This window comes from Belonocnema kinseyi, chromosome 6, assembly GCF_010883055.1.
Source record: "Belonocnema kinseyi isolate 2016_QV_RU_SX_M_011 chromosome 6, B_treatae_v1, whole genome shotgun sequence".
Taxonomy (NCBI): Eukaryota; Metazoa; Arthropoda; class Insecta; order Hymenoptera; family Cynipidae; genus Belonocnema; species Belonocnema kinseyi.
In genome coordinates this window covers 45098380-45118828 of record NC_046662.1, presented here as the reverse complement: position 1 = coordinate 45118828, position 20449 = coordinate 45098380, and the positions used below count along the sequence as shown (strand labels likewise).

Here is a 20449-nt window from a genome sequence, read left to right as displayed (position 1 = left end):
ACCTGATCAGGGTGTCTATTAGATGAATGATTTTCAATTCCCGGCATTCTGTAGATCAATCGAGGATTTTTCAAATCGTTGCTCTAATCGAGTAACCCAGTTGTACAACAACGGAAAAGTCTTCCCACGCGTATCTCCTCCTAATATTAGAGATTCATTTCCAGTTTTAACACGTTTTCTTATAATTGTGGAATGGTAATCGAACCTGATCAGGGTGTCTATTAGATGAATGATTTTCAATTCCCGGCATTCTGTAGATCAATCGAGGATTTTTCAAATCGTTGCTCTAATCGAATAACCCAGTTTTACAACAACGGAAAAGTCTTCCTACGCGTATGTCCTCTCAAAATTATGGATTCCTTTCCAGTTTTAGCATGTTTTGTTATAATTGTCTAATGATAATTGAAAATGGTCGGAATGTTTATTAGATGGATAATTTTCAATTTCCGGTTTTCTAATGGTCAATTGTGGATTTTTGAGACAGTTGGGTTAATCGAGTAACTCAATTTTACAACAATGAGAAATTCTTCCTACGCGTATCTCCTCTCAGTATAATGATTGATTAGGAAAAATTTAAGTAAAAAAAAGATGGTAACAAAATTGTAATTTAAAAGATTTGAATGATTTTAAATGATACTTGAAGATTTCAAAAAATTTCCAAACAATTGAAATTATTGCCAAGATTTCTGATTTGGAACAGAAAATTTTTGAAAAGAATTAAAATTCTGGTTTGAACAGAGAATTGTTTAAAAGAATTATAATTCTGAATTTAAACAGGTATTTTTCATAATTTCCTTTCTCAAAATTTGAAGATGAAAGTTTTAAATTGTGACGAATTCTGACATGAAATAGTTAACAAAAATAATGTTTTCTTTTTCTATATCAGAATTAAAATTATTTTCAAAAATTTCCGTTGCATGTCGAAAATTCCCTCTTCCAAGTTAAATTACAATTCTTTACACAAATTCTTAGCCTCGAAATTTAAATTAGAATCTTTTAAGGAAATGCCGTGTCCCAAAGTCTAAATTACAATTCTTCACGGAAAGTCCCTATTTCAAGTCAGAAAAGTTACTTTTTTTTAAAAATGCTCGTTCTCTGCAAAAATTCTCTATTTCAAATCAGAATTATATTTATTTACAAAAACGTCTTTTTTAATTCCCTTCATCTAAATCAAAATAAATTATATTCCAAAATTCCCGTTCTACGTCAAAAACTCTGTTTCAAGTAAAAAAGTCCTGAAATCAAAATTTGAATTGTTTGCTAGAACTTTTTGTTCTAATTATAAACTTAAATTTATCCACTGAAATTCGCTATCCCACAATAAAAAATATAAATTTTTCAATAAAATTTCCCATCCTGAAGTGAAAATTATAATTTTTACGGAAATTCCCTTTCCTAAGTCGGGATAATAATTACAATTCTTCACGCGATTTTTAAAATATTTATTTCATTAATTTCCTGTCCAAAATAAGAATTATAAATCTTTGAGAACATTCACTTTCACATTAACTTTTTGGATGAAATATTCCGACAAAGAAAATTAAAATTTGGCAAAATATGCCCGAAGAGAAAATTAAAGTTCAGCCTCTTTTTTCAGAAAGTAATACTCGGCCTAAATTAATACATATGAAAATATCCTATTCCACTAAAATTGAAAAAAGTGAAAAATTGTACGAAAAAATTATAAGATATTTCTTATTTTAACAAAAATTATTAAAAAATCAACAATGAAAGAGACTGCTAAAGTGCATTCAAAATAATGTTTCTGACTTGTTCTTTTGTAAAATTACGAACCTCGAAAGGGGAAAAGCGGATTCGAGAACAATGGTTTGTAATTAGTCGAGTGGCTAGCAAGATTCAGTAGTATACTCAAGTACAACCAGGAAAGAGAATTTGGCGTCATCAACAACAAGTGCTTCGAGAACACATGTTCTATTTTGCAGACTTAAATTAAACAATCTAGTTCTAAATGCAATACTTGATATTTTATTTAAAACAAAAAGATTCACCATTTTTAAAAGTTGTATTTTTAAATTAAGAAAATGTTTACGCGAAATGCTTAATTGAGATAATAAATGACCTTGACGTTGTCTACGCCAATTCGCATCTCACAATTGCGGAATATCATATTGTAGCCTCATTGGGGCCTTTCAAAACCATTCTAGAAACTTAGCAAGGACACGAAGCACTTCAGCTGTGGAAGGGTCTCAATGTGAGTAAAGTAGGGAACTCTATTTAAAATGGCCCTTGGTTCAACATTTTGAATGGTTATATTTCTAATTCAAGGAAACGTTTATGCGAAACGCTTAATGGAGATAATCAATAACCTTGAAAATGTTTACGCACAATGTTATCTCACAATTGCGCAATATCATTTTTTGACGGTATCGGGAGCCTTCGAGAACATTCTAAAAAGTTAGTACGGACACGAACCACTTTATTTTTGGAACATTTTTGATGTAGGTAAAGTAGGAAATGCCTAGGAAATTTTAAAATGCCCTTACCTATCTACTGTTCTAGAATTTGAATTAACACTATCACATACCTGGACTCTGGCTTCGGAAAGGTCTAAACTCATGGCCAATTCCTCCCTTGTGAAGACGTCAGGATACTGAGTCTTCTCAAATGCTCGTTCGAGCTGATGAAGCTGGTAAGTAGTAAAAGTAGTACGTGACCGACGAACTTTTCTAGGTCTATCGGATTCCATGTCCAGAGGGTCGTTCAGAGAATCTGTTATCTGATGATCACTTAAGTGACCGAGTTCCGTTTCTCCAACGTCTCTAACAGCATCAGATGATGTGGCATGTTCTGAAAATAAATATTAGCAAATATTAATTATTCATGCTCTTCAAACTCAAAGAAAAGTAGTTGCAAGGTCGTACGAAGAGATTTTTCCGAACAGAAAGAGTAAAAGTTCCATGGTCATAACTCGTGACCTATGGATGCTAGAAAAGTAATTTTTTTTAGAATTAAGCAAAATTTTCTGCTGTACAACTTTTCCTCTCTAGTAATTGACTGGTAATTTGCCCTAAGAAATCGGTGAAAATTAGTCAACTTCGGGAGGTCATAACTAATTTGTTTTTTGGGCTAGATCAATTTTTTTAGAATTACTGGACATGACGTACATTTTAAATAATATATGGAAAGTTTTTTTTTTATTAATGAGTTCCAAAATACAGAAGCAAACTTTACAATTTGATTTTTTAACCACTTGAAAAACCCAACTGAAGATGGAAATTTATTTTTATCATTAATTTTCTCAGAATAATCTCTAGTTTAATTTTGTAGCTACATAGTGTGTAATTGCAAATTTTGAGAAATAAAAACTTCAATTTCATACATTTATAATTCAAAGTTGTAAGATTTTAAAGAGTCACAATTAAAAAAAAAACTATTTTACAAGATTTTACAAAATGTTATGCAAAATTTGAGCCTTTCTAAAATAGATCTGGGACATTGAGAAGTTTAGAAGAAATACAAAGTATCTAATAAATTTTCGGAAATGCTTCTAAGTTTAAAAATATTTTTGATTTATTTAAAACTGAATAAATTCCTAAAAAATATTTTTAGCACTCCAATTTTTTGTTTAAATTTTGAAAAAGTGTTCAAAATTTTTTTAATTCTCCTTAATTTTTCCAAATTTTCCTGGGAATTCAAAAAAATTTGTTTATCCACTTAAAACCTTTCAAAATTCTTTTAATGTTTGTAAACGTTTGATTTGAGATCTTTTAAAAAAATCTACATCTAAATATTCCTGGAATTTACTCGATTTTATTTTTCAATCTTAACAAATTGAAACATTTTGCTTTAAATTCTTCTACCCTTTTTCGAAATTAATGGAAATTTTTTAAAATCTTCTTTAATTTTCCCTTAAAGTTATTTTTTCAAACTAAAAAATCATTTTAATTTTTCCAAGGAACCTAAAGAATTTTTTTTCATTTACTTCAAATCTTAGAAAATTCTTTAAATTTCTTATATAACTCTTTTTTCCAAATTTTAGAAAATAATTTAATACCTTTTATAATATTTTTCAATTTGCTCTTAAAAAGCTTCTAATTTTTTGCAATTCTTCAAAATAAGTCTTTCCCATTATTTAATTTTTCTTTCCTCTTTGAAAATGTAAAAAAGATTAGAAATTATAGTGTGATAGCAAAATGTTAAGAACATAATTATTTCCTAATATTAAACAAACACTTACAATTTGAATTTTCTCTTTTATCAATAACGTTTAGAAACATTTAAAAATACATGTTATGATAAAGAAAAATGATTTATTCAGAAATTTCGATATACAAAATTTATGGTGCAGAAAATTCATAAACTTTTATTAATAGATAAACAACTTAAAAAGAGTAAATAAAATTTATATTGACGCTATGTCGCAACCAATTAGGTTTTCGACACCACTGAGTTCAATATTTTCAAGATATTTAGTAACACCTCATTTTTTAGAAAATTAAAAAAATAAGTACTCAAGGGAAAAATACACCCCACACCCCACATAACAAACTGTAACGAGATAGAAATATTGTTTATGTAGCTCTGCACCCATCCTTTAATTGTGAAATTAAGTATAAATGCAGCCCAAACACAGCTGCATTAACATGGACAAAGTAAATGAATTTGAAGATTACTAAATATGGGCGATGACCATGTGTGCGCCGTCTACCTGCTTGCTCTACCCCCGCTAACAAATATCCCCTCACGCAGCTGAGAGATCACCAGTGTCCAGACTGGCGATTTCCATTTGATCGCGGTCTACCTGCTTGACTTACCCTCTCCACTCAACTTCCCCTGACGTCTCTGAGTGAGCGCGAGCCGCTGTCTATTAGCGAGTACCGCAAGTAGGTACACGGCGATCAAATGGATACTGCCCGTTCAGGTTTCTGTTTCGTAAATTAATTGTAACTGCGTGAAGGGAAGTTGGATAGTGGGGGTAAAGGAATAAGGTAGACGCTGATCATCTGGGCATCGCTCATTATATATAATCCTTGAGTTACTCAAAAAACAAGGGTTTGAAATCATTATCATACTTTAACAAAAATAAAACTGAAATTACGCATTTATCTCGAAATTAGCAAGTCAATTACCTTAATTGTCAAAATCCTGACTATAAGCTGAAGACCCTCGAGAGTAACCCAGTTTCTAAACGAACCATCTTCACCACCGAGAAAGGAAATAAACGAGGTATTAACGCGCAAAACAGAACCGGCATTCGACAGATTCGCGCCAAGTGTACTCGAAAACAAAATTGACGTTTTAACGATACGCGCTCTGGGAAATTTTAAATATTTTTTTAAGCCGCGACGCATCTCCCGATACTTGTCGATTCGATGCCCATCGATGACGTCTGATCGACGGATTGCCGACTCTTTTTAAGCCGCTGATATTTTATACCCCCCAACCTCTGTATATAATTCCGGAAATGTCCCTTTTTTATTATTATTTTTTTTCGACATTCAGTGGCGCCGATTAAAAAGTACATTTGAGTATCTGGCAGTGCTTAAAATACGGGTATTGTTAGCAACCAGGAAATATCTAGATAATCTAGATAGATTTAGAAAAGTCGCTTTCAGGTACATTTCTGGTGCGAACCATTCTATTCTGTACTTTTTTTTCTCTAAACCCCCTTCCACCACTTGAACAACCCTTCTGCCTAGACGAGACTCTTTCAACCCCTCGAATCGTGTGCCCTCTCAATCCTTTATCGACTGTCAAAGAAGAGTCGATTAAAGCAAACTACATGGGTATTGTATTTTTTTCTGATTTTGACGGATAATGTGAACTGCTGTACAAAATCAGTGTTAGTAACGACAGGATGGTCGCGAAACTTCATTTTCAACATTCCCGAACTTTTCTCTGTCAAATTTTTCATTTTTCCTGGCCAATAATATTCAAAGAACAAAATTTTAATCCGGTAACATATTCAATCTTCAGTCCTTCATAAATAAAACAGTTTAGAATTAAAGATTTTTAATTTAAAATTTCTTTTTTATTTTTAACTGAAAAATATTACTTTTTATATCATGAAAGATGAGTTACAATCCGTAGGTGATTCTTCAACTAAATTGTCGAAACTTTAAACGATCAAGATTTAACTTCTATAAACAACGATGCATTTTTAATCAAGTTATTGTATCTTCAAGCCAAAAAGACAAATTTTCAACAATATTGTCAAGTTAAAAAAAATTGGCACCGAAAGACAACTTTTCAACTTTAAAGATGGTTTTGCTACCAAAAATAGAATAGTTACATTCTCAGCAAATAATTAATAAGTTTTAAAAAAATTATTTTTAACAAAAAAGACAAAATTTCAATCGAAAATACGATTTTTCTACTAATTAGATGAATTTTCATCGCTTAAATATTAATGTTCAACAACAATAAAATTTTCAACCTAGAAAGATTACTTTTCAACCCAAAATGCAAGTAGTTTAACAAAATTTAATTCGTGAGAACAAAAAATATTTTGAAAGCAAAAAGTTGAATTTTTACCAGAAAGAGCAAATTTTAACAAAGGAAATTAGTTTTTTACCAAACAAGAAAATTTAATAACTGAAAAAGAATAATTTCCTATAAAAAAGGAAAAGTTATGCTCCCAGCTGAAAAAATTAACTTTAAACCAAAAAACAAATTTTAAATTTTCTTAAATGAGTAATCTTAAAAAAACGATTTTTAAACAAAATTATTCAAGCTATAACTAAGCAATTAGATTTTCAAGAGTAAAAGATTCAACATCCAGAAAATCGGTTCTGTTTTTAATCAAACAGTAGAATTTTTAACAAAAAATTTAAAAAAATATATAACAAAATACATCAATTTTCACGGAAATAATTAATGTTCTACTAAAGGAGATAAATTTCAAACCAAAAATAGAATAGTTAAATTATCAATAAAAAATACTGATTTTCGAGAAAAGATACTGATTAACAAAATAATCAAATTTCAAAATCAGCGAGAACCATTTTCCACTAAAATGATGAATATTTAGCCCAAAAATTAATTTTTGACAATTAAGTTGTTCTTTTAACCAAAAAAGACCATTTTTGAACCGAAAATACGATTATTTTTTAAGCAAAAATAAAAATTACATTTTCAGTTCAAAAAATTTAATTTGAAACAAGCAAAAAATCATTACACAAATTTTTAACACTAGATAAACTTTTACACAGAGATGAATTTTCAACTGAATGATAAATCATCAACAACAAAATTTTGTTTAACAAAGTGGTTCAACCTTTTGTCAAATAGATGCATTTTTAATAAAAAAAGATTAATTCTCAAGAAATAATGTAATATTATATATTTTATCTAAAAAAATAAAACATTGAATATTATAATTCAAATTTTATTGTCTATGTCCGGTATTTAAAGTGCCTTTATCAAAATTCCCTGACATTTACAAGATTTTTTCAAAATCTCTGATATTTTCCTAATTTTTAGGGTTTTCCAGGCCTAAGATCGCCCTAGTATCTTTCTATTTTTTTACATTATTATTATATTATTAATAGAGTAATATAAATTTTTTACATTTTTTAAAACTAAACTTCTTTTATACAAAATTAATTGTATTTATTTAAAAGTGTCATTATTGTATCAACTGAAATTGCTTTAATTGAAAAGCATCCTAATCTCTTCTTTGTCCAGCACATTCTTTTCTCACAAATACAGGATAAGATTTTATTTTCAGGCTTTTAGAAAAAAATCCTCTTTCCACAGAAAAGAACTGAGCGTGGGTAATTAGAAGATAAAAACGCTTAGCCTCTTCAGTAAATTCTGTGAAAAGTACTCAAAGGGGACTAAAAGTAAAATAAAAAAAATTTCAGTAGGTCCTTTGATAACACCCTCAAATCAATTTTATTAAACTAAAAAAATTCTAAATTGAACAAGATCATTAAACTAATTATTTTGAATACCTAACGAAGCGGGACTAAAGTTCTACTTTTTATTCCCTAGGGATTGAAAAGAACTTATCGCTCCCTAGGGTGTAAAAATTGTTAGTTGTGAGAATTTGCTTATAAAAAATATCGAACAGATCAATGGGCAAGGGACTTTTTACAGCTCTTATTTTTTTCGTACTGACCGTAAAAGTCCCGCTTTTTGCCCTTGGTCCATAATATATGAAACTCAAAAGTTAAGGTAAAATTTAACCGAATCCAAATTGTTATTCTTCTAGTAATAACATAATCTTCCCATCTATGTAACATGTGGTGTTAGCCGAGTAGTATCTCGTCACGAACTTTATGCGATTTGCAAAAATCCAAAAAAGCTCTTTCATTCTCTTTCCGGTCAGACAATGTGCGATTAAACTAATTAGACAGAATTTAGTACGTGTACCGTAATAATGCTAATCCCACTTTCAAACTAGCATCATCAACGTACCGTTGCAAAAGCTTACCTGATACGCACCTTTAGCTCGTGTGCAGACTCAAACAAATATATACAAATTTGCATTAAATTTCAAGATATTATCTGCTTTTCTACAAATACATGCATTTGTGCTTGATTTCCAATTGATTATTTAAATGCCTAAAATAAAAAAAGCATAAGAATGTGTGAAGCCGTTTTTCACATTTTATATCGACCGGGAAGCATGAGGTCCTAGGTTCGCTCCCAGGCAAAGTATTTTTTTTTACTGATTTAAGGATGTCTAGTCGAGTTCTTAGTAAAAGTACTTTAAATTATAAAAGGAAATCAGAGTAAAACTTTCTTAAACCAGGGGAAATAAGTATATTTTTCATGAAAATAGGGAAATAATTTCATTCAAATAAAGTTCAATTTGAAAGAAGATTTAATTACATTTTTAACAGTGAAGATTCATTTTATAACAAAAAGAAGAATTTTCAACACAATAGTAAGATCTTTTTATCAAAGAGACGTATTTTTAACTTAAATAATTAATCTTTAACGAGAAAATGAATTTTGCACAAGGTAGTTCAACTTTTAACCGAGCAGTTAAATTTTCAAGCGAAAAAGTTGAATCATTAACCCAAACAGATTTTTTTAAACCAAATATGTATACGTTCAATAAAAAAAGAATACATTTTGACTAAAAGGGAGTAACTGGTAACAAGAGTTGAATTAGCAATAAAGAAATAAGAAAATATTGTTAACGAAACTTTTTAATTTTTAAACCAAGACGGTGATTTTGATAGAAAACAGTTAAATTTTCGAACCCAAAACTAGGAATTTAAAAATAAAAGACGAACTTCCTACAGAAAAATTGAATTTTTAAGAAAACGATAAATTTCAACCAAATAGCTGCATTTTTAAATATATAGTTGAAACCTCAAGCAATTTAGATTAATTTTTGTGGAATAAAAATGAGAGTTTTTAGCAATAAAGTTCATTTTCAACTAAACCGTTACATTTTCTACTTATTGTTTTCAATTTGAAGACAAATATACATTTCCTCATTTTTAAATTGAGAATTTGAATTTTCAACAAGATAGTTAATTTTTAACCAAATAGTTGATTTTTCAACTACAAAGCATGTATTTTTAAACAAAAAAGGAATAGTTTAATTTTCCGTTTAAAACATTCAGTTTCAGACAAAAAATGTTAACATACAAAAACACTCAAACAAATATATTTTTCAACTAAAAGTGATGAATTTCTACCCAAAAATGAAATTGTTAAATTTTAAGTTAGATAAAAATACTTGTCAACAAAAGTGAATATTCAACTAATAAATTGAATTTTTAACTAATTAGTTCAACTTTTTACCATATAATTGGATTTTCAACCAAGAAGTTTAATTTTGCACCAAAAAGACAAATTTCCAATTTAGGAAAATTAATTTTTAAACCAAATAGTCAAATTTGTAGTCAAACGAGATATATTCAGAACCAAAAATAAAATTTTCGAAAACAAACTCTGCTAAAACAAATTCCTTTTCGTTAAATGAAAATATGAATTTTCCACAAAAAAAGTTAATTTTCAACCAAACAGTTAAATTTTCTAGTTTTTCATTGAAATTTGAAACCAAATAGACGAACTTTCTACAAAATCGTCGAGTTAAGCCCGAAAATAGGAATCTTTGATAAAAAAAAGGTAAATTCCAAGAAATTGGTTGAATTAAAAAAAATTCACAAAAAAGTTTAAGTTTTAGCACAAGAATATGAAGTTTCTATAAAAAATTGGATCTTAAACCTTAAGTAGATTTTTTCACAAAATAAATAAATTTTTAACTAAAAGTAATTAATTTTAAAGCAAAAATGGAATAGTTAAATTTTTTGTAAATTAATTAATTTAAAAAACAAAACATTTAGCTTTCAACCATGGAGCTAAATTTTCAATAAAAATATAAATTCTCAACAAAAGAAGATTGTTACTTTCAGCAATTTTAATTAATTTTGACTTCTTATTAAATGAGCCATTTAGACTAATCTAAACCATAACTTTTATTGTTTTTAACAATAATTTATGGGAGCTTTAAATCATTTAATAAAATGTAGAAATTTAACAGATAATTTTATTTAAAAACTAATTGCACTATTTTATAATAACAAACTGTTCAGTCTCATCTAGTTTCAAAAGAAAAATAATTTTAAGTTACAATTTTAATCAGTCAATATCATACTTTTTTTCAAACTTTCCGTGAAATTTTCGGTCATTCTCTGGTTAACAATGAAAAATTTAAATAATTGAAATTAATATTTTTAAATTTATTAATTGATTTAAAATTGATTTATTAATATAAAAATGTATTCAATGCAATTAATTATTAATTGCAATGAATACACCTTTTTTAAAAAAATCAATTATCGCTAATCTCAATCCTGACCCCCAAAGCACGAATATCTTCCTCAATAAAATCGGCAGTCGATAATGCAATATCTAAAATTTAAACGATGTTAACTCGCATAATAGGAGTTACCACCACATACATAAGTATATTTATATAGGTAGTATACACATATACATGTGGTCAATGGATTTAAAATCGCACACATGCATGTAAAATCACACACACACACACACACACACACACACACATGTAAACTCGTACACACACGTTGAGAATCACACACACACATATATGAGATTCGACAGCTAATCCAAGCTGAATGGAGAGATTTTAATGTTTTTATACCAAGGCACAATGGGGTGCCCACTCGATGCCAACCTCCCCTTTGCTTTTTATTGAGTGTACAAGAAGCCAGGGATGATGTTGCTCGAAATGAAAAATTTATTTACCGTGGAGAATCACTCGCGCATGCGTCACGTACGTGTGCTCACTAACACCTGCTTCTAGTGCCAACCCCATTAGCCCAATGGATTAAATAGCACAATAAAACAGATTATTTTCGGGTATTTTCAGTTTTTTTTTCTATTTCAAAATCACCCCCTAACTTCGCCCTAATTATCCTGAAAAGTATCCATCGCGATTATCAAGTCTGTAAATTTGAATGAGTGAGATTTTACTGTTCACTGGTGAAAATCCTCACTGATTAGATTCAGTGATCAATTTTTCATGGATTCAAATTTAGAGAGAAAAGATAATTTTGGAGAGGGTTCTTTTGTACATTCAGAGTGAGGGGGGGAGGTAATTTTAAAAATTCTTTGTTTTTTTCCTCGTTTTTCTCTGCTGAATTTTTCATTTTCCGTAACTAATAATGTTCAAGGAACAATATTTTAAATCTTGGAAAATTTTAATAGAATATTTTATAAATGGAACAAAACATTAAAACTTTAGATACATATTTAAACTTAGTTACATTTTTTTATTTCAAGAAGAAAAGTTCAATTTTAAATCCATAGAACGAATTTTCAACCAGTGTTACTTTTAAACAGTGTATTTAAATTTGCAACTAAAAAGACTGAAATTTTTACAAATTTTGATAATTAATTGATTCGAATCATTTTATTTAATAATTATAATTAAATTGATTAATTAATTTACATAATAAATTAATTTGTAACCAGATAGTGGAATTTTCAACTAAATAATAAAAAAGATGAGTTTTTTAGAAGACACTTGAATTTTCAACAACAGAAAATTAATTCTCAGCGACAAATGTAATAGTCAATGTTTCTACTGAAAAAACGGAAAATTTCAACAAAATAGATAAATTTGCAACATAATAGTTGAATTTTCTACCTATAATAATTAATTCTCAACACAAAATGTAATAGTTGATATTTCAACTCAAAAAGATAAAATTTCGAATCTAAAGTGATAAAGTTTTTAATAAAAAATAAAAGGTTATATTTTTAATAAAAAAATTAATTTTCAATAAGAAAAAAACGAATTATAAACAAAATAGTTTAATTTTCAAATAAAGTGATGAATTTTCGAATCTAACAGCAAATTTCTAACAAGTGAAGGTTTTGAAGTCGATACGGGAAAAAGTTCATCCAAATTATTGAACTTTAGAAACAAAAAACTAATTTTGTATAAAAAATTGATTTTTTAACTCACTAAAATTATTTATACACAAAATAGAAGATTTTTCAACAATCATTTAAAAAAAACAGGATTTGTCAATAAAATATTCAAACTTTCAACCAGATAAAAGTTTTTTTAAACTACCATGATGAATCTTCGAATTTTAACCAAACGAGATGAGTTTTCAACGAATAATATAATAATATGTATATATTTCAACATAAACTTATTTTTATTTTTAATCCAAAACAGTTGAATTAAAAAAGAAAAATCAAAGTTGAAAAAATGTTCAACCCTCAACCAAGTAAGAATAATGTTCAGCTAAGTAGATTTATTTTTATATTTAAAGTAAGATGAAAATGAAGTATAAAATAAAAGAATTTCCAACCAAAAGAATTTCAGTGGAACTTTCAAACACCAAAATATAGATTTTCAACTAAATTACTATAAATTATAACTGAAAGAATAATCGTCAGATGGAAGCAATTAAAAAAAATAATAAAAATACTAATGTTAAAGATTATTTAAAATTCAGTAGAAAATTCAAAATCCATTTTCAATATCATTAGAAAAAATCCACCATTTTCGCAATAACTTCGTCGTCGAAATAAAAAGTAAAATATCAAATACCCATTCTCGTCTGAAAAATACCCCTTCTTGAAATTTAATCTGCTTTAAAATGGAATTGGTTAGAATTATTTTTGTAATTTTATAGGGACGATTAAAAAAAATTCAAAAAATAAAATGCCCGACACTGTACATTTTCAGAACGAAAATTAGAAATAGAAAATTGCCAAAATTATAGAAATCTCGATATAAAAAAAACCCGAATTGTAAAATTCTCTATGCTCAATATATTTCTTTAAATTTCGTTTGGATTTGGAATCACAATAATCGAGAAAAAAATTTATTAATACAAAATAGCAATACAAGAACAACATTTTCACAGCAATAGCTATTATTTAAAAAAGAAAGCTACTATTTCACATGTCTGAAAAAAATCTTTCATGGAGAAATTTGGTCTTTGATTATCGTTATATTATATTTAAACAATTAAAAAAAATATACACTGTACATTAAAAAAAACTTTGATGATCAAAAGATAACATTATTTTCTTTTTGATAAATAAATACAAAGTGTCTCGCCGTCGCAAAATTTATTATTTATTTATTTATACTATTTGTTATTTCTGAAGTGTGTCTGAGGCCGGTCAATTAATATGATAAAAGAAAAGGGCGTGAAAATGAAAAGATAATATCTTAGAGTAGACTTTGGTGGGTATTTCTGGCATTAATTTATCTTAAATGGGGATCTTTGTCTAGGCAGTACCCGACGATCTGTAATAATTATAATCCGATAGACGATAGACGGAAGCGGGAAAATCAGTCTGCAGCGCCAGGACGAGATTGGGGAAATCCCAAACGCGTGGGCCATTGTAACTGCGAGAGTTCCTCTACCTAAGATAATCATTACCGTCTGTTTACTTTGCCTTTGTAACATGCCACGACAAGTGGTCAAGCCCACAATTTACGAGTTGCAATCCGCAACCCAACTTTACAGGTGCATTGTTCCAGTCGATTGTTTCCTCCCAAAATTAAATTCAATTATTTTACAATAAAATACATTAATATGGGAATAAAAAATTTGTCTAAGAATTTGTAATTACGCGAGAAATTTTGTAAGTTTCCAAATTGTAATAGGCGCTTGTAGTCTCTAGTAGATTTATGTTTTTCATTTTCCAGTGGGTCTTAAAAAAGCGATAAGAAATTGTTGAAAATGGGACGCCTTAAGAATTCTGAAAAATAAAATTCCGCAATTTCGTGAGTTGCTATCCGCAACACAGCTTTACAGGTGCATTGTTCCAGTCGACTTTTCCCCCAAAATTAAATTCAATTATTTTACAATAAAATACATTAATATGGGAATAAAAAATTTGTCTAAGAATTTGTAATTACGCGAGAAATTTTGTAAGTTTCCAAATTGTAATAGGCGCTTGTAGTCTCTAGTAGATTTATGTTTTTCATTTTCCAGTGGGTCTTAAAAAAGCGATAAGAAATTGTTGAAAATGGGACGCCTTAAGAATTTTGAAAAATAAAATTCCGCAATTTCGTGAGTTGCTATCCGCAACACAGCTTTACAGGTGCATTGTTCCAGTCGACTTTTCCCCATAAAATTCAATTCAATTATTTTATAATAAAATACATTAATATAGGAATAAAAAATTTGTCTAAGAATTTGTAATTACGCGAGAAATTTTGTAAGTTTCCAAATTGTAATAAGCAGTTGCAGTCTCTAGTAGATTTATGTTTTTCATTTTCCAGTGGGTCTTAAAAAAGCGATAAGAAATTGTTGAAAATGGGACGCCTTAAGAATTCTGAAAAATAAAATTCCGGAATTTTGTGAGTTGCTATCCGCAACACAGCTTTACAGGTGCATTGTTCTAGTCGATTTTTTCCCCACAAAATTCAATTCAATTATTTTACAATAAAATACATTAATATGGGAATAAAAAATTTGTCTAAGAATTTGTAATTACGCGAGAAATTTTGTAAGTTTCCAAATTGTAATAAGCGGTTGTAGTCTCTAGTAGATTTATGTTTTTCATTTTCCAGTGGGTCTTAAAAAAGCGATAAGAAATTGTTGAAAATGGGACGCCTTAAGAATTCTGAAAAATAAAATTCCGGAATTTTGGGAGTTGCTATCCGCAACACAGCTTTACAGGTGCATTATTCCAGTCGATTTTTTCCCCACAAAATTCAATTCAATTATTTTACAATAAAATACGTTAATATGGAAATAAATGTAAATAAAAAATTTGTCTAAGAATTTGTAAGTTTCCAAATTGTAATAAGCGCTTTTAGTCTCTAGTAGATATATGTTTTTCATTTTTCAGTGGGTCTTAAAAAAGCAATAAGAAATTGTGGAGAATGGGACGCCTTAAGAATTCTGAAAAATAAAATTCTGGAATTTTGTGAGTTGCTATCCGCAACACAGCTCTACAGCTACATTGTTCGATTCCACTTATTTACGGAATTTTTAATTCAATTATTTTACTATAAAATACAATAATACGGATATTAAAATTGGTTCCAAACTATGAAATTACGCGCCAAATTTTGTAAGTTTCCAATTTATTAAAAGTCCTTATAGCTTTTAGTTAAATTATGTTTGTATTTTTTACGCGGTTTTAAAAAAGCGGTAAAAATTTTAGATTAAAAATTTTAAAAAATTAAATTTCCGAATTATAAGTTGCTATCCGCAACAAAATTTCAAAGACGCATTGTTCTATTCTATTCCATCTATTCACACAAATTTCAATTCAATTATTTTAAAATATGGTACACTCATATGTAAATAATAATGTTATCTAACAATTTGTAATTACGCGTTAAATTTACGCTTTTAGTTTCTAAAATAATTATGTTTGCCATTTTTCACTGAGTTTTAAAAAAGCGGTAAGAATTGTAAAAAATAGGACGACTTAAAAATTCTGAAAATTGAAATTCCCGAATTTTATGAGTTACTATCCGTAACAAAACTGTGCAGAAACATTGTTCTATTCATGTTTCATGAATTAATAAGAAAAAATTACTTCTTGATTAGAAATTTGTTCATTGAAAATTTAACTGTTTTGTTCAACATTGATCTATTTATATAGAAATCTAATCTTTTTTTAGTTAAGATGCAACTGACGGCTCCAAATTCTAACAATTTGGTAAATAATTGATGTATTTTTTGAAGTTCCGTTTTTTTTTTTATTTAAAAAATGCAACGATTTTTTGTTTGAAAATGCAACTGCTTGATTGAAAATTAATCTGTTTTCAGTTGTGAACTCAAGTATTCTGTTTGAAATTCGATTTTCTTCTGTCAACTCAAATATTTTTTTTTTATTTTAATTTCAAATTTTGTTGTTGAAATATCGACTATTACATTTTTGTTAAAAATGCATATATTCAAGTTAAAAATTCAACTTCTTGTTTGGAAGTTGAACTACTACCTTGAAAGATAATTTTTTCTTTTTGGTCAAGGGTTCATAATATTACATGAAAATTCATTTCTTCTTGCGAAAAATTAATTTTTTAATTGAAAATTTAACTACTTTGTTAAAAATTCGTCGTTTTGACTTCATAATTAAAAAATACGGTCAACAAAAATCAACTATTTGGTACAAATTTTATCTGTTTTGTAAACAATTAGTCTTCTCATTGTTGATAACTAATTAAATTAAATTTTTTTTTTTTTGTAAAAAATGCATAAATTTATTTAAAAATGTCAGATTTTATTTGATACAAATTAATTTTTTAACTGTATATTTAACTATTTTGTTGGAAATTAACTTTTTTATTGAAAATTCATATTTATATTAATATTTTGGTTTAAGAATGGAACAATTCAATTCAAATTTAAATTATTTAGCAGAAAATTTGTTTTTTGATTGAAAATAAATCCTTTTTAACAAAAATGTAACGCTGTTAGTTTTGTTTAAAAATGAATCACCTTTATTTTTAGAAATTCATTTTAAAAATTTTAAAAACGAAAAAAATACAATCTAAAAATTAATAAAATTATAATATTGTAAGGAAGTAGTTCCTTAATTTAAGATAACTATTTTTAATTTTTGTCTTAATCAAATATTTCTACATTCAGAAAATTTTCCTTTTTTTCTGTTTAAATATTTGTCTACATTTTTAATAAAATTGCACATAAATGCCAGGTCATCTGAACATGCAATATTAATTTAATATTAATTCAAATTAAACAGTAATGAATTTCAATTTGGAACTGCACATCAAACAGTAGGCAATCAGTCCCTGCATGCAGATATTGCAATTTTATCTGGAATACTGATAACGTATAATTAAGCATAATCGACCACATTTGCAGGGTGCTAATCGATATTGGCAACAGAAAAGGTAACACGCGTTAAACGTTTTCAATTTTTCGTTACACGATACAATATGTGACAATTACATAGTTACATGTCAGATTATCTTTCGACCTAATACTATGACCCAATTATTACTCATTACATGATTTATGATAGTCAACTTTTTTTTTTTTTATAGGTGGATATTGCAAACCAAATGTTAATCTCGATCCATTAACGGAAACCTTCTCAGAATTGTCGTAAAAAAATATGTACATTAAATTACAGAGTTTCAAATCTATATATGGAGTTTTTGCGACGTAGAAATAAATGTTTTCCAGGATAGAAGTTAAAATTTATAATAGAAAAAAAAAAAATGTTGGAAAAAAAAGTTTTGTTGGTATCATTTTTTCTTATAGAAGCAATAAGATTTAATTATTTTTAAAGTTTTGTGGAGATAAGAAAACTTTGCTTGGCCAAAAAAATCCGTAACTTTATAAATTTACATATTTCAATTAATAATAAATATTTCAAATTATTGCAGTCTAGATAGAAATATTGACCGATTCAAAATTTATATTCCATAATTCTTTAGGTGAAGTATTTTTTATTTTTTAATTTTGTAAAAGTGGATGAAAAAAGATTACCTGGAAATTCTGTTTCAAAAGATAAAAACTAATTTTGTTTTTTAGGAGATTTAACATAATTTTTTTATTTTGTGAAACTTTGAAACTATTATCTGAACCTTTAAAAAAAAGCAGTATATATCATATTTGTAATTTTCAATTAGTTAAAAAAAATGGTAGAAATTTACAAAAATAAAACTCTTTTTTAATTCTTAAACTTTACCATTATTACATTACATAATAGACAAGATTTGTCATTTATTTATTAATTTAGACTTTGAACCTGGAAAAAATTTATAACTTTAATATTGGGAAATTCAATTAATAAAATGAATTGACTTGAATCTCATAAAAAAATTATTTACAAAATTTGACTTTTTTTCTTATTAGGATTGATTTGCATATGAACAAAAAAATTCTATTTTCCTCATTCAATCCGGAGCCTCAATTTTGATGTACACACAAAATCAATATTTTCCAGGACAGAATTGAAAATTCATAATAAAAAATACTTTGGAAATATTTACTCTAAATTTTTTTTCCTAATAAAATTTTTGGGGCGAATCCAACAAATAATCTACCAAAATATTTAGTTTAAACTACCAAAAAATGTAGTTAAGTTAACGAAATATTTGGTTGTCTATATAATAAATATTTTCTATGGTTAGAATAAGAATTTTTTTAATTTAATGGAATTTGTTTGAATTTTTCAAAAAATTTGGGACTATAGAGACTAATTTTTTTTTAAATTTTGATCAAATATACAATACTTGGCTGAATTTTTCGGGTAAAAAAGTATTTTTTATTTATTATTATTAAAAGTGGAAAGCATCTGGAAAATTTGTCTTGAAAATTTTCGTTAGTAAAATTTCGATTGAAAATTCTAATCTTTTCATTCAGACATTGTAGCCAAATTCTTAAGTTTCGCGCAAAACTATCTCATCATTACAAAAATGTGTAACTTCAATTTTGGGAAATTCAATTATTGTTTAAAAAAAGTGTGAATTTAATTTGAGGAAATTCAATTATCGTTAGAAATTTAATTGAATCTGATAAAAAATAAGTTAAAAATTAATTTTTTTTGTCTTTCCAGGATGGATTTGCACCTTAGAAAAACAAATGTTTACCCTCTTATTGGAACCCAAATTTTACAATTAAAATTCCAATTTTGAAGATTACCGTCAAATCGTGACATTTTTAAATTTATATTTTAAATAACTTAAGCTTGTTTTAATCAGAATCTGGAATCATTTCAAGCAATTCAGGAAAATTAAACTATCTATTTACAAATATACAAATTTACCTCACATGCCCAAATTTTCCCCGCTCGACACTACTCATAATGACAAAATTTTTTTTTCAATCAATTAAATAAATAGGAAACTTCAAATTTAATAATTACATAAAAAATTTTTTTCACCACATACCTTCACTTTTTCCATGCCCCAAAATTTGGTCAATGCTGTAGACGTTTCTCTTTTGATTATACGTTTGTGCCATTTTGAAGGACTCACGAACGAAAAATCTAACTTACGTTTTTCTTCCTCTTGCACTAGAATGTTTCAGTTTAACCGAACCAAAAACACAATTTTGTCATTAAAAACCACATAAAAAAACAGAGAACACAACACGAAATTCGCGATTATTGGTTTCCAAAATTTCACGGTTGCTGGTTGCCAGAAGATGCGACGTCTTGGGGAAAAAAAGTTAAAATTTGGCGCGTACTTTAGCGGGAACCGGGACTCGGTACCGGGGTTGAATGCGTCAATCGACGGCGCACGACGAACTACCAGAGGGACCTGAAACCAGCCCTAAATATCGTATACATTCGCCCCACCAAGCTACCCCTGACACCGCCATATTAGCCCGACGGCCAATGAGCGTTCGCGCCTTTCACGCAAGCCTCCCCGAACTCGGGGGTTGAATGAGGTCTGGGCGGGGAGTATTTTGCCCTTCCGCGTAAATCCGGGTGTCTCTTCCTCTTTCCTCCTTTTTCATTCTCTCCTACCCCAATATCCACCACCCTCTCTTTTTCATCTCAACCACTTAACTCAAGTTAAGGGGATAAAGTGCTGATAATTTCGATAGAGACGGTCATACTGTTGATTTTCAGATTCTAACATCAAGATCGAGAAAAACTCAATCTGACGGCCAATTTATCATCTTTCCTATTAAATCGGCTCATTTTAATCAGATTTATTTTCATCTTTTTACATTCTCATACTAATGAGAAGGTATTGGTTTTATGTGAAAAATGACTTTTACGGATTCCGTCAAATTTCGACGTTTTGAGACTCTCTGAGACACGACTATAAAATCCCGCAAAATAAAATTCCCGACACTGTAAAATTCCCGAACTAGAAAATTCGCCAATAATAAAATTGCCGAGAAACAAACATACCGAATTTTCAAATTCTCGAATATTAAAATTTGCTAATAATAAGCTTGTCGAAAAATAAAAATACCAAAATGAAAAATTCCCGAACAAAAAAATTCTCGAATGGGAAAAATCCCGAATAATAAAATTCCCGGCAGTTAATAATATTACCGATTTGGAAAACTCC

At 28.1% G+C, this 20449-nt stretch overlaps 1 protein-coding gene across 2 annotated transcripts in view; it reads right to left on the bottom strand.

Annotated features, from left to right (window-relative positions):
* Positions 1–19638, bottom strand: part of LOC117174839 (paired mesoderm homeobox protein 1-like) — a 29226-nt gene extending 9588 nt beyond the window's left edge. Inside the window, exons 1-2 of one of the 2 annotated variants that reach the window (XM_033364223.1) lie at positions 19313–19638; positions 2546–2808 (exon numbers count right to left, since the gene is read on the bottom strand). In XM_033364223.1, coding sequence (XP_033220114.1) covers positions 2546–2808; positions 19313–19385 — 336 coding nt within the window. In that variant the 5' untranslated portion in view covers positions 19386–19638. Of the gene's footprint in view, positions 1–2545; positions 2809–5090; positions 5160–19312 lie in introns of those variants that run through there. The other variant, XM_033364224.1, reaches the window with a different exon arrangement.
* Positions 19639–20449: the final 811 nt, after the last annotated feature.